Here is a 14,527-nt window from a genome sequence, read left to right on the forward strand (position 1 = left end):
AATGTCAGAAACATTTATATATATTTATTGAAAAATAAAACTAGAATTTTGGTCACTTGTTCACCAAATATGCTTTTAAAAATTATACCAAACAATCTTGCGTGAACAGTATGGAATGATTAAGGTTATCTAAACAGTTTTATCCAGCTATTGATCTAGATTAAGCATTACCTCACTTATACATATCTAATTAATGAAAAGTTCTGTTGATTAGTAATGTCTTCCACTCCCCGTCACTCACATGCTTGTGAGTTTTCCAAGCCCCGGGAATGAGGTAAGTCCCAAGGTTCTCTTCATTGGGAACTAGATACAGCTGGCGTTTCACCAATACCAACAAACCACCTATACTACGAGAACCCAAATTTAGTTGGGATGAGACAAGAAGTCCAATAAAGTGGGGGAGTAGGAGCATATAATTATTAAAAGATTGACCCAGCACTAGAGAGGCAGAGGCAAGTGGATCTCTGCGAGTTCGAGGCCAGCCTGATCTACAGATCTAGTTCCAGAACAGGCAGAACTATTACACAGAGAAACCCTGTCTCAAAATGCCAAAATACATAAATGAATAAATACATTTTAAAAAGGAAAAAGAAGAAATCCAATTAAAAGCATTTCCCTTCTGAAACAGCTTCCTACCAAGGTCTGTCTCGTGTTGACACTGTTCTGGCAAACAGCTGAGGGTTCCCCCCTCTTTGTGGTTCCACTGCACTCTCTACTTGAATATGATGCTAAGGAATCCCCCCATGCTACCTTCTCCATTCTGGGCAGTCCACTGCTTGGCAGAAACCAGCCTGGGTACCGTCTGTGCTGATTTGCCCCCAAGTGCTTTCTTTCCTGACATTTTTTAAATATATTTGATAGAAAGTTCTATGCTCAGCTTTTCCCATCTTTTACATGAAAATGCAAACCAGAACTCAGTAATGTTTTCTAATTCTAAACTTCCCAGGGCTTTGAAACTGACCTTCTCCTGTAATCAGACTGAAGACAATAATATGAGCAAAGGGGTCAAAACCATGACAGTGATACCCACAGAAACAACTGACCTGAGCTAGTGATTGCTCGCTGACTCTGACCTGACAGCAGGGAACCTGCAAAGGCCCAAACTAGGCCCTCTGAATGTGGGTGACAGTTGTGAGGCTCAGAAAGTCTGTGGGGCACTGGCAGTGGGACCAGGATTTATCCCTAGTGCTTGAACTGGCATCTAAGGGCACATTCTTTTTGGAGGGATACCTTGCTCAGCCTAGGTGTGGGGGCTGGAGCAGGAAAGGCCTTGGTCTTGCCTGGAAGTGAAGACTCAGACTTTGTTGATTCTCCATGGGAAGCCTTACTGTTTCTGAGGAGTGGATGGGAGGGGGGTGAGGGGAAGTGGAGCAGGAGAAGGAAAGGGAGTGAGAATGGGGATAGCTATAAAAATGAGAAAAGATTGCATTTAAAAAGTTCTCAATAAAAAGGAAAAATAATTAAATATTAAAATTAATAAGAAAGAAAAAAACTTCTCAGTGGTGTTACCTCTGGAATACAAAGGCAAATTCATGTGTCCAAGCATTCTAAAGTTTCTTTCTTTCTCCCCTCCCTCCCTCCCTCCCTCCCTCCCTCCCTCCCTCCCTCCCTCCCTCCCTCCCTCCTTCCCTTCCTCCTTCCCTCTCTCCCTCCCTCCCTCCTTACCTTCCTTTTTCTGATCTTCTGTCTTTGTAAATTAACACCTGTTCCCAAAAGCCATGTGCTGAATGCCCCTACTGTTCTGATATTTGTGAGGATTCTGATATCACAATATTATCACTCTAGAATTCACCATGTTCATCCCTCACATTAGTTCTCAACATTAAACATCAGAGAAAGGAAGAAAATGTGGTCTTATTTGAAGAGTAAGACTTAAAGATAAAAATGAATCCAATGTCATTTAAATTATCTTACGATTTGTTCTTCAGGCTTCAAGAATCCGCCTTCATACACTTTTCTTTCTTTAATGTACTTGTGCTATCTCTAGATCGAATCTCTGTTGTCCATGTAAAACCAGACAGCTAAATGGAGCAGGGAAGTGGCTAAGTCCACGTTTGCGCGACAAAGCAAATGTCAGAAAAAAGATGCAGGGGCAAATGGCAGCCTCTTTCTGAGTGCGTTTATTCATTGATGTAGATTATTTCACTGTGGCCGCTTCCTGGTAGAGGGTCGAAAGCTCTATCCCCACAGCTCTCTGGTTATGGGGACATTTGTAGAACTCAGTCCCTTCATTATTTATGGTGCCATTTCCATCTAAGCAGAGAGGGAATGGGAAGATTGTAAGAGCCGGAGCGAGGGCAGGCAGGGAGCTGCTGTAAGCAAAGTAGCTTCATAAAATAAAAGGAGGAAAGGGAGTGGACCTGGAGGAAACAGAGAAGGAGTGGACGAGCATAATCAAGAAGTGTCGTTTGAAATTCCCCGAGTTAATAAAAATATAGTAAAGGAAATTTTTCCCTCAGGCTTTTCCCCCCTATTTTCCTTTTATTGAAAATAGACTCTCTTCTCATACAATACATGCTGATTAGGCTTTCCCCTTCCTTCTCTCCTCCCAGTTCTTCCCCTCCCTTCCTCTCCACTTGCTCCTCTCCCCTCTGACCCACTCCCTTTCTTTTTCTCATTAGAATAGAACACGCCTCTAAGAAATGACAACCAAACATGACAACATAAAATATAGTAAGATCAAGCAAAAACGATCATATCAAAGTTGGACAAGGCAACCCAACAGGAGGAAAAGAGTCTAGAGAGCAGACACAAGAATCAGAGACCCACCCTTTCTCAAACACCAAGCAAAAAGCTCTCACAGATACAAAGAGATGCTGCAGAATCATGTAGACACTCTGCTTCTGCCCCAGCTTCTGAGTCCATAAGAGGCTTCCTTAGCTGATGCAGAGGGCCCTGTTCTCCTGGGGTCCTCCATCCCCTCTGGCTCTTACAGGATTTTTGCCTCCTCTTCCTTGGGGCTCCCTGAGTTCTGAGGGAAAAGATTTACTAGAGACATCCCATCTGAACTCTCTTTTGTTTATATTTAGTTATTCAGGCCGCGTACCGTTCTGAAACATAATCATATAATTTAAGATATTTTCCATTTCAGCAAAATATTTATTAATGAATAAACATGATGACTCTGAGGAATTTTTCTTTTGGGATCGGTGACTTATAAAAATGAAAAAGACGATTTCTTCTTGTATCCACTTCACTCCACATTGTATAATGGCATAAACACTTTTATAGAAGCAGACCCGCCTTTCCTAGTATTCATTTCATACTTCAACTTTGCTTTTAGATGCAGACGAGAAGTGCATAAGGTATGTGGCTTTTTTATGACTTAATAAATCTATATTGCAATTCGATAGACTCTGAGATGCTTACACTTAAGTTGCTTTTAAGACAATATCCAAAGCAAATGCTTATTAAAATTACTCAGTTGTATGCTATGTCTTATGTTTGTTATTTGGAGTCATACTACAGTCATTGAATGTATTTTTAAGTGGACTTGAAATATATATTTCACTTTAAATTTCTCCATCCCAAACAATATCCACTTAAAAATAATAGATGTGAATATTTTCTACATATTTTGATCCTATGCATAAAACACATAATTTGATCATGGCTAGCCTAAAACCATTTACTCCATAATGTAGAAAACATGGGAAATTCAAAGTGAAATTATGAAAATTTGTTTAGGAATACAAATTAGTTTAGAAAATTCTGTTTTGGAGTACAATTCCTTAACTCAAACCACAAATTTATGATCCAGTACTGAGGTCTCTGACTTAGATGTTTGATATATGACATTCTTTGCCCATTTTTTTTCTGTTTGAGATAGAAAATATCATCTTTAACCTTTAACCTTTCTTACATCCAGCACAAACAACCAAGCATTCCCAAATGAATGACAAGGATGCTGCAGAGAGTTTGGGAAGAAGTGATGATGTTTTAATTATTATCTGAATGGTTGACAAGGGCAAGAAGAGAGGAAATGCTGAGTCTTCAGTGGTGACAAAGGGGGAACCGCAGGGGTGCAGAGAAGGGGGGCTGTGTAGGGGTGCAGAGAATGGGGGACTATGCAGGGGTGCAGAGAATGGGGACTATGCAGGGGTGCAGAGAGTGGGGACTATGCAGGGGTGCAGAGAGTGGGGACTATGCAGGGGTGCAGAGAGTGGGGACTATGCAGGGGTGCAGAGAGTGGGGACTATGCAGGGGTGCAGAGAGTGGGGACTATGCAGGGGTGCAGAGAGTGGGGACTATGCAGGGGTGCAGAGAGTGGGGACTATGCAGGGGTGCAGAGAATGGGGACTATGCAGGGGTGCAGAGAATGGGGGACTATGCAGGGGTGCAGAGAGTGGGGGACTATGCAGGGGTGCAGAGAGTGGGGGACTATGCAGGGGTGCAGAGAGTGGGGGACTATGCAGGGGTGCAGAGAATGCTCAGTCTACACAGAGGAGCAACTACAGTTCTTTGGTCAGTTGTTACATTTGTCAGATTTGTTGGAGAGTAAGTGAGAGCTGATCACTTTACCTTTTCATTTCAAAAAAAGGCCATACACTAGGAGAGGTTTAGACACTTTCTGGATCCTTTGTAACTGGTAACAGTGCTCACTTGGATAATCTAGGCATTCCATAGATCTTCCATCACTCAAGTCTCAAGAACAATGTATGTTCAAAATGATTGTACTTATTTTGCAAATGGAGATTCAATCAGAATCTAAGTCAGCATGACTCAAAACCTATCTACTAACCATAACATCATCTTATGAATGAGGTTGGGCATAAGGGAGTACTAGGCAGAAACTTTCTTTGCCTATTCAACCAAACTAAAGCCACACTATCTCCTTGAGGATACCAAAAACAACAAGAAATAAAAAAGCTTTCATTGTAGACTATAATTGTTTGAAAAGGAAATAGAAAACCCATTATCTTGGCCCTGGTTTCCTTCAAATCTCTGAGAATGCCACTTGTTTCCCAAGGAAACTTTAAGTTTAAGCTGCTACTGAGTTGTTTTAAAGTGGACAGAAAAATAGAAGGAGAGAGCATTCCCAAGGAGAATTGCCTTACCTGCTCTAAGAAGGGAGAGTGAGAGGAAGTCATTCAGACCTCTTGCTGCTTGGCTCCAAAGCTGAGGATGCAGATTCAGCTGGAGCTTTGGATCCTTCTTGTTTGCCTTTGAGTGTGTGTGTGTGGTGCTTTTACAAAAATCTCTAGTCAACTAAAAGGAAAGGGTGGTTTTTGTTAGTACAGCAAGGAGTCTCAAACCCTCTCAATGGGTGTCACTGATGTTTTGAAACATAAATAGCTCAAAAGCATTTACAAGGAATATGAACCTTAATGATGTTTTCAGTAGAGAGAAACTTAGGAAGACAAATAGTCATGGAAGGTGATTTTAAAAAAAAAACTCTAAAGGTCTGGTAAAAAATTGATTTAGTGACAATAGAGAGAAGAGAAGGAGGAGGCAGAAAGGAAAGAAGGGGGGAAGGGAAGGGGAGGGAAGAAAAGGGTAGGAAAGGAGAGGGAAGGGGTAAGTAGGGAAAAGGAGGGGAGGGAAGTGAAGGGAAGAGAAGGGTAGAAAAGGGGAGGAAAGAGGTAAGGAGGGAAAGGGAGGGGAGGGGAGGGAAGAAAAGGGTAGGAAAGGAGAGGGAAGGGGTAAGTAGGGAAAAGGAGGGGAGGGAAGTGAAGGGAAGAGAAGAGAAGGGTAAGAAAGGGGAGGGAAGTGAAGGGAAGAGAAGGGTAGAAAGGGGAGGGAAGAGGTAAGGAGGGCGAGGGAGGGGAGGGGAGGGGAAGGGAGGGAAGGGACAGAAAACAGGACAGAGGACAGGATGAAAACAGAATAGTACTCATAGTCTTGGGATGCCTCTCACTGAGTGAAACTGTTATTTTCACTGCATTTATTAATACTTTCACATAGCTCTCTTAATTGCTAAATTATAAAATTTATTTTCAAACTAAAACTCATTTTATCCCTTTGGATTTGCATTTAAGATTTTTAGTAAATTGTGCATTTTATTTGTCTCTTTTTCTTAATTTTCCCTTAGTAATGTTTTATGGTTATTTAGGGTGTGTGTGTGTGTGTGTGTGTGTGTGTCCCCATCCATCCCACACACCAAGGTGTGTGTATTTGTGTAAGGACAATACGTCTCACAAAGTGAGAGACAGTTGGTTTTCTCCTCCTGCCATGTAGATTTCTGGGCTCTACCACCAAGGCTGGCAGCTGGCAGCAGGTGATCTTACCCCCTGCCCTAGGCCACCAGTGCTCCTTTCAAATCGTCTTTACATTCATGAAACATTTGAACCTCATTAAAACCAACAGTGTAGAAACAAAACTATCTACCCTCGCTAAATTGTGTGTTCATATATCATAAATAATTAAAATTGGACGAAGGCCAGAACTCTGAGTGAAACCATGCTTACAAATGCCCACGGTCTTCCAAAACCCCACAGTATTCCAGCTCCAGGGAAGAAACGAGTTTTCCTCTACCTTCATAACTTCCAAGAGAGTAATATCCTAGGAAAGAACTCAGTTTAAAAAATGGCTGCTAGCAATCATGTGACAACAACTAATGGAAAGGGGACCATGAATTTGAAAGGGAGGGAGGGCTGGTGTGTGGGAGGGCTTAGAGAGAGGAGAGAGGAGGGGGAGATGGTGTAACAATAATGCAGAAAGTAACAGAAAAAAGTTAAAACTCCACAAAAAGCAGTTGTCGAATTAATGGGCGAGTCCTTGGCTGAATTGATGAGACTTTCTTTTTATTCTGTCACTGAGGGGAATAATAAAACACTAAGGATTTATTAAAATGCAATGTGACTGAGGGCATAGCCTAGTGGGTGAATATTTGCATATACAAAGCCCTGGCTTCATTCTCAGCACCAAGGAAAGTAAAAGAGACAACCAAACTCCCCAGACAAACAAAACCCAATGCATAACAGATGGCTTAACTTCACATTGTTAAAAAAGGAGAGCACAGAAGAAATCGGTCATGTTTTATTAGAAATTTAGCATTTCCTTCTCTATGATTAGATGATGCAGAGAAGCCAACATTGCACAGCTTAGAGAATGAAGAGACATTTGTTTCTTTAAGTAACCATGGATGCACTGCAGGAGGAGGAACCTTTCACGTCTGGTGTGCTGTTCTGAATCAAGATAACTGACATCTACCTATCTTTGTCTTCTTGAAGTAAACTCGGGTCTGATCTATACACAGAAGCATGCTAAAGGCAGGTATTAACTCAGAAGCTTCCACAGACATTCCTCTTCCATTAAGCCCCACTCACATTCATTCCAAGTGCATTTGATATTTATTCTGTACTCTTTGAGTAAAGCTCTCTACATTGACTTTGGAAAGTAAATCATATTAGCAGGCCAGTAGGAGTTCAGCTTTGGTATTATCAAAGTGAGAACACACACACGGTAGCAGATTCCCAGGTATTGTTAGTTTAAAAGAAAAATTGTTGTACAGTAAGTGCCTGTTCTTTGCTGCAAGTGGTACACAACAATCCGCACTAGGTTTCCCAGTTCAGTCAAGGAGTCTTCTGGGGGATTGTAACTGCTGTGGGTGTGGAGACGAGGCAGAAGAGCCTGTGGGAGGCGGGGCTCGGGAGTACCATAGGCTATTCAGAAGAGCGGTCAGTCCAGCCAACCCCAAGGAGTCCTCTTGCTTCTGGGGGGTAATTAGTGGTCCCACTTGTCTTCTCTTTCGCTTGCACTTTCTTCTTCTTCAGGGAATGCTGATCCATTCTGGCCCTTCAGATGCTTAACCCCTGAAATTATAGAAATTGTGCAAAATTCAAGTGAATTTTATTTCTGGTAGATCTGCTGCTGAAAGAGTTAATGAAAATGTGCAGTGGAAAGCTTTTCATTGTGTGTGTTTTTCTCCGAGAATCTCAACCACGTGGCCTATATAAATCTTTTCATCCACTGAGCAGTAAAGGTACACCCAGCCGAATTTCCATTAGAGACAGGGTATCTTTTATAATGGCATCTTCTCCTTTGAGGATTGCATCACAGTCTATTAAAACCTTGTTGACCAAGATCTGCTCAGAGGCCCTTATTATAATTCTGATGTATCATTTAGTGAAAATATTGCTTTTGGCATCACCGAACTCAATTACAAGGAAGGCCTTTCAAAGTCATACTACCAAAAGGGATGTGCGCCATTTCTGTAACATATAAACAGAAAAGTAACAGTCATGACATTGTTACCCATATGCTTGGGCCCACAACGTACCCACTGGCTTGTGGAATGCTCTTATTCAAAATTCTTCAATGAGAATGCCTTCAGAGCAGAGGAATGTATAGGTATACCTTTGCCTATAGCTGTAACTCAGATGGCCTGGCTTTTCTTTGCCTGCTGGGCTTCATTTTTCACAGGGTTTTATTTCCATTTTCCACAGTAATTCTGCTCTAAGTGTGCTCTACCCGCCCCCCCAGGTTCACGTAAGCCTCTAAGCTTTTTTTGTTCTGTAGCCAACACCAACAATCTTTCTCCTCCTCACACATCTGATCATTTTCCTCTCACCCTTCAGGTATCAGCTTGTCTCTCCTGAAGGATAGCACAACCCCATGCGGAGTTAGAAAGTGGCTTCTCATATCCGCCTGCTGCTCTTGATCCCTTCTGTGTCTGTTCCTTATAGAGCTTTGCCTCACTGTTCTCAACAGACAGAACTTGCTGATGTCAGAGAATGTCATTTCATTTTGGAATCCCAGTTAGAATGTCTACCCAGTAGTAAGTGTTCATTAATAAATAGTCTAATCCAATTGATTGAACTAATGCAGAAACAGTTTAGTATGTATCCTGCCAATTCCACAATAATGTAACTTCAGATTTCTTCCGTTATTCCAAATCTTAAGTACAATATTAGAAGATTACCACTATATCCACATTTAACCTGCAGGCTTATCTTCAAGATAACTTGCATGCATTTTTATATTTTAGAAAACTGTTTTATGAGATTTTCCTAAGAATTATGAAAAGCGTTCAAGTTAGAATTGAAAAATAAAAGTAAGGCTTGGCTCATGTTTCAGTAAAACGAAGACTCAAGAAATAAGTTGATGTGGGAGTGTCATATATCAATCTGTTGATTTCCTTGGTTAAGCAATAAAGAAACTGCTAGGCCCATTGGATAGGCCCACCCTTAGGTGGGTGGAGTAAACAGAACAGAATGCCAGGAGGAAGAGGAAGTGAGGTCAGACTCCACAGCTCCGCTCTCCGGAGCAGACGCAGGAGAGACGCCATGCTACCTGCTCCAGGGAAGACGCACACCATGCCCCAGCTCCGACCCAGGATGGACTTAGGCTAGAATCTTCCCGGTAAGCGCACCTAGGGGCGCTACATAGATTATTAGAAATGGGCCAGAGCAGTGTTTAAAAGAATACAGTGTCCGTGTAATTATTTGGGGCATAAGCTAGCCGAAGCCGGCGGCTGGGGTGTTTGGGGACGCAGCCCCGCCGCCGCCCCCATTACTACAATAAGTGAGTTTGTATGCCTTGCTACCCTCCAGGCTTAGTGTACAATTTGTCAAGAAATGATATCTGGACTTGGTGCATTGTCTTGCAACAATATTTGAGCAGGTGTACTAACATTTAAATATTGCAATATGCGTATGCAGATCACTCACAACTTCGGTTGACACAAGTCTGCAGGGAGAAAGTTATTATTAGAAACTGAAAATCACTTCATGTTGCAATAAGCTACGTAGAAAAAAAGGGCTAGTTGCTGAGGGGAAGAAAGGGAGCGCACTGAATCCAAGCAGACTTTCTGCAGGAGTTTTTCACACAGAGCTCACAAAGTCTCAAAAATACGGGATGGAAACACCTGGATGGGGGTGTTGAGATTCTGAGAACACAAGTGTTTGGCTGTCCACTTTAAGGGTGCTAAGGTGACTTCTAGCACATCCTAGTGTGTGCATTGGGTATGTAAAGGCAGGGTGCCACTGTCAAGGCATCTCAGCCCAATTTCAACATTAACTTTTAAGACGCCAGTCCATACTCTCTGGCCATTCTCTAAGACAGGTCCTAGGTTTACAGTACCAATACTGCCCTGGTGCAGAAGGCTCTCAGCGTCCTTTTGACATTGTTGGGTTCATGTTGCCGCCCAGTACTCATTTTCCTGAGCAGAGGTTGAGGGTCCCTCCCCAAGTGTGCTGAAGCCCTAGTGACTCCAGCATGCTTTCCATTCAACTACAAGGTAATGAAATCATGTTTGAGAATTTAAATGAGGAATGTCAATGCTAATTTGGGTAAATGTAGGAACAATAGAAAGAAAAATGCCAACATACTTATACATTAGCCAATCTATCCCCACATTTGAGTACATACCTGTTGCTTTTCCTGATTTCAATTCTATTTCTTTTTATAATAACAGTCACCATAAATTTATATGAAACACACATTTTTAAAAAAGTAAAACCACTCTGAAATAAAATATTTTCAAGGGAAAAGCTTTGATGAGGCAGAGCTGGTAACACATTACCACAGGTTTGTCCTGTAGAACACTTACCACAAATTCTCTAGTTTCTAAAGCAGTTTGCCCTAAAGTCTTCTTTCAGTTGAAGAATGTATAGTTGATTAATTTCTGTCATGAAACCCTTTTGAGCCACTATTTTCCCTTTTCCCATCAGCAATATTTATTTGGTTATAGGTCCAATGATATTGAAATACAATCTATTGATATATTTAATGTCTTTCTCTACACAGTTTTAATTCATGCTTCATATCACAATTTTCTTTAAATACGTATTCAATACTTGAGCAACCCCATAGATAGAGAAGAAGCTATTCTGGAGGTGTTGCAATACCAAGACTCCATCCTGACAGATGAATGATGAAAGCACGTCCCTGTACACAGTCTATGATGACTCATGTCTCCGTCAGAATCCAGTACAAATGTGGACTCGGCCATTACTGCACACAGCAGGAGACAAAGGAACCCCAGAAAGCACAACGGAGAAGCCTTTTCCACAATAATGTGAACACACAGAAAAGGGGTCATACAGAAGGCCAGGCTGTATAGCATGCATCTGTAAAATTATGAAGAAAATGGAGTTGACGGTAGACAAAGTAAACTGAGTCAAAGAAGAAAACAGAAGGAAAGAAAGGAAGAGAGAAAGGAAGAGAGGGAGGAGAAGGAGGGAGGGAGGGAGGGAGAGAGAGAGAGAGAGAGAGAGAGAGAGAGAGAGAGAGAGAGAAACAACACCCACAGGCAGAGCACTGTGTGTGTGCTCTCTCTTTACTCTGTAAAGCAGGTGGTTTGGCAGGCAGAGACAGGAACTGTGGGTTTATCCTCGGCATGGTCTACATAATGAGTTCCAGGCTAGCTAAGGACACATAGCAAGATGACTTCTCTCTCTCTCTCTCTCTCTCTCTCTCTCTCTCTCTCTCTCTCTCTCTCTCTCTCACACACACACACACACACACACACACACACACTCACACACACACAAAGTATGAAGCCACTTTGGTTGTTTGTAACTAAGTGACAAGTTTCCACGTGACACTATGGGAGCTTCTGTGGCCAGGGGCTGAGCATGTGGTTTTATGTGTCACGGCTCGAATGAGAGCCAGCAGCAGCTTAGGAAAGAGACTTTGCCTCTCACTTGAAGGCTGGGCTGTATGCATCAGAAGATATATTCTATAGGAACTGTACATGAAAACAGAAAGTTTGGGAAATAGAACATTGAGAAAAGATGACTGAGACCCGACTTCATGAAAATGTGGAGGAAAGATGAAAGTGGATCTGTATGGCTCCTACGAGCATAAATAGGGTCTGGGACCGACAATGAGGTAAGGAACGAGTGGGTTGTGTTTGACACCAGAAAGGTAGTTCCCAAATCTCCTGCTTCTGCAGCAAGAAATATGCGTGATTTTTGTCTATTTACTTGTTTTGTTTTTTGAGCCAGAGCATCACATTATGTGGAGTCCAAGCTGGTCTGGAACTCATTGTGTAGCCCAAGATGACTTCGAGCTCATGGAATTTTTCTACCTTGACCTCCTGAAGAATGCTGAGCTTGCAGACTTGAGCTACCATGCTTGGCTCAAATGCATGTTTTTAAAACAAAGTCACAAATTCACCGGGCAAATGTAAAATTAGATTCTCTTTTTTTGGTAAAAGCACATTCTTTAGTTCTTAGCAATCACTCGAAAGTCCTAAGGGAATCTGTGGGTGTATTGTGGAACACCCATCGCCCTCGGAGAAGTCTATTTTTTAAAAAATGGTATTTGTGCCTTTTGTGTTTTGAGCCCCCACAATATATATTCAGCAGATCTTGGCCAGGTCTCTTATCTCTAAATAATTATAAATACGAATATTAACCAATAAAATCCCTCCAGCTTAAATAAGAAAGTGAAGTTTCCTTTTGTGTTCACTGAGACACTGTTGAATGACCATGGCACAAACTTTAGGCCTGTGCTCTTGCTGGGAGCTGTTTGCCTGGGTAACTAGACTGTCATCCTCCACTACCAATGATTTTTACAAAGTGAGAACCATAAAGAACATACAGTGACTCAACACCATGGGTTCCTTTTCCCCATCAAACTGGGTTTGAATGTAACCTATCCCATTCTGTTGGTTTTAGTGGAATCAAGAAGATGTTGAGTTTACTCTAACATGTAGACACTCTTTAAACATAACCCTAGGTCACAAATAGTGATGAAGTAAAAGGAAAGAGGAAGCTTTCTGCCTGTTGTATACAAAACTTTGGACTGGACTCTAGACATGAAAAATGTGGTCATTTAATCTTCATAGACAGAACCAAGCGGTTTGATTTAAATATAATAAGCCTCATCTGGGAAAGAGACAAAACTAGAGATCAGACAGGAAGGGGGATTAGAAGTGATGATGTGCATATGATTTAATTTAGTGGAAAAGTATTACAGATGAGTATAACAAGCCATGCGGATGAGTATAACAGTGCTCCAACTTGAGGAATAGCAATTTAGACAGCCATTTATAGAGCAATAAGCTTGATGTCGGTGCAAACACTACTTGCAAAATATGTTGAACAATCTTTAGTTTTCTGAAAGCCTGCTGTGTACAAATGAATGATTTCTGTTGTCTTAGCAAGACCACCTACTAATGGTTCATCTTATTTAAAATGTATTGTTAGATAAAGTCCATTTAATCTCTAATGTGGCACTCAGAATGGCCTCTCAATAAAAACCATTTTTTAGATTAGAAATGTGTTTTGCATTTTCTAATATGCTTTCATATATTCAATATTGTGTAAAACTTTACCATTCATTTACAATAGGCATATATTAATATACTAAATCACAGAGATCAAGTGATATATCGATACTATTCCCCCAAAAGGAATGTGTATCATGCCTTAGACAAACCCCAAATCTGTACCCTCCTACTTTATTTGCAGTAAACTTGGTGTAGGTGACACAGTTCACCATTGCTTTAGTACAGTGAAAGTCAATTTCCGCTCTAATACAATGTGCACTCCACAGCGTGAACTCCTGGTCAGTGCATGGCCATGTTACTTAACTCTCCATCACTTACGAACACACTTCTCTGCATAGTAAATGTGGAAAATGGTTCTCCATGCCACATGGGGGCAGGGACACAGTTATATATTCGTGCATACTTTTATGACCCTCTTAGAATCATATATATATATTGCGTGTGAGGATTCTGCTATCCAATCTGGAGAGAAAACCACTTGATAGGCCAAAAGTATTTTGTGCCTTCCATAGTTTAATTCTCATCTGATACCCTTTTTCCTCTGAAGCTAATGGATTACCCCATGAATTTTCAAGTAGACATAATTTTTAAGCTTACATATAATGGTGCCGAAAAGTATTAGGCAATTTTACTTAAGAGACAAAATAGCTCCCTTTTCTGTAAGTCTCGTTTGCAATTGATTGACTGCAATAAGATGCCTACAATGAAAAAAGAATGAATCGGGGAGCAGCAGTAGTCAGCCCCCAAAGCCTTATAAAGAAAACAGAAAAACAACTTCATTTCGAGCCACAAATGCAATGGTGTTCAGGGGAGGACTTCTAGTGCTGGCAGTGTAGAGGTTTTATCTCCCAGGCAAGGCGCTTTCTACTGGGGCGATGTTTACCACAGCTTCCTATCAAGGGGTCCTCCAGCTGAGTCAGATCACCAATCTCTGAATGAAGCTTGCTCAGAGAGTCCTTTGGTAACCTCAACTCAAGGAGGGAAGGCACTGAGTAGTTTAGATGTCTTCATTTGATTTAATTCATTTTCCAATTTTGAATTAATAATTTTTCATTCTGGTGTTAAAAACCAGTCATTGGTGTACTTTTCGTTGAATATTAATATTCCAAGTTCAGCTGACTCAGACACCATGGAGAAGGAACATTTTAAGAACCTATCTATCTGAGAGGATTTTCTTTTTTAAATCTGGAATTTGTCAATGTGGTGAGATCTCTGGAATGAGAAAGTAAATATGATCTGACTCAAAGCTTTCTGTAAAACTATAACAAGCAAGATTGTATGACATTGTTGAAAACTAGCATATCCAATGTGGAACAGAAAAGAGTCTGTGTAAGGAGAATCAACTAC

General features: G+C 41.2%; 1 protein-coding gene across 2 annotated transcripts in view; it reads right to left on the reverse strand.

The window, feature by feature from the left end:
- Nucleotides 1-14,527, reverse strand: part of Ppp1r1c (protein phosphatase 1 regulatory inhibitor subunit 1C) — a 96,421-nt gene that overhangs the window by 360 nt on the left and 81,534 nt on the right. Inside the window, exon 5 of one of the 2 annotated variants that reach the window (XM_075984385.1) lies at nt 6,964-7,754. The exons of the other annotated variant lie outside the window; for it this stretch is intronic. Coding sequence (XP_075840500.1) covers nt 7,666-7,754 — 89 coding nt within the window. The 3' untranslated portion in view covers nt 6,964-7,665. Of the gene's footprint in view, nt 1-6,963; nt 7,755-14,527 lie in introns of those variants that run through there. 2 annotated transcript variants of the gene reach the window in all.

This window comes from Microtus pennsylvanicus, chromosome 9, assembly GCF_037038515.1.
Source record: "Microtus pennsylvanicus isolate mMicPen1 chromosome 9, mMicPen1.hap1, whole genome shotgun sequence".
NCBI lineage: Eukaryota > Metazoa > Chordata > Mammalia > Rodentia > Cricetidae > Microtus > Microtus pennsylvanicus.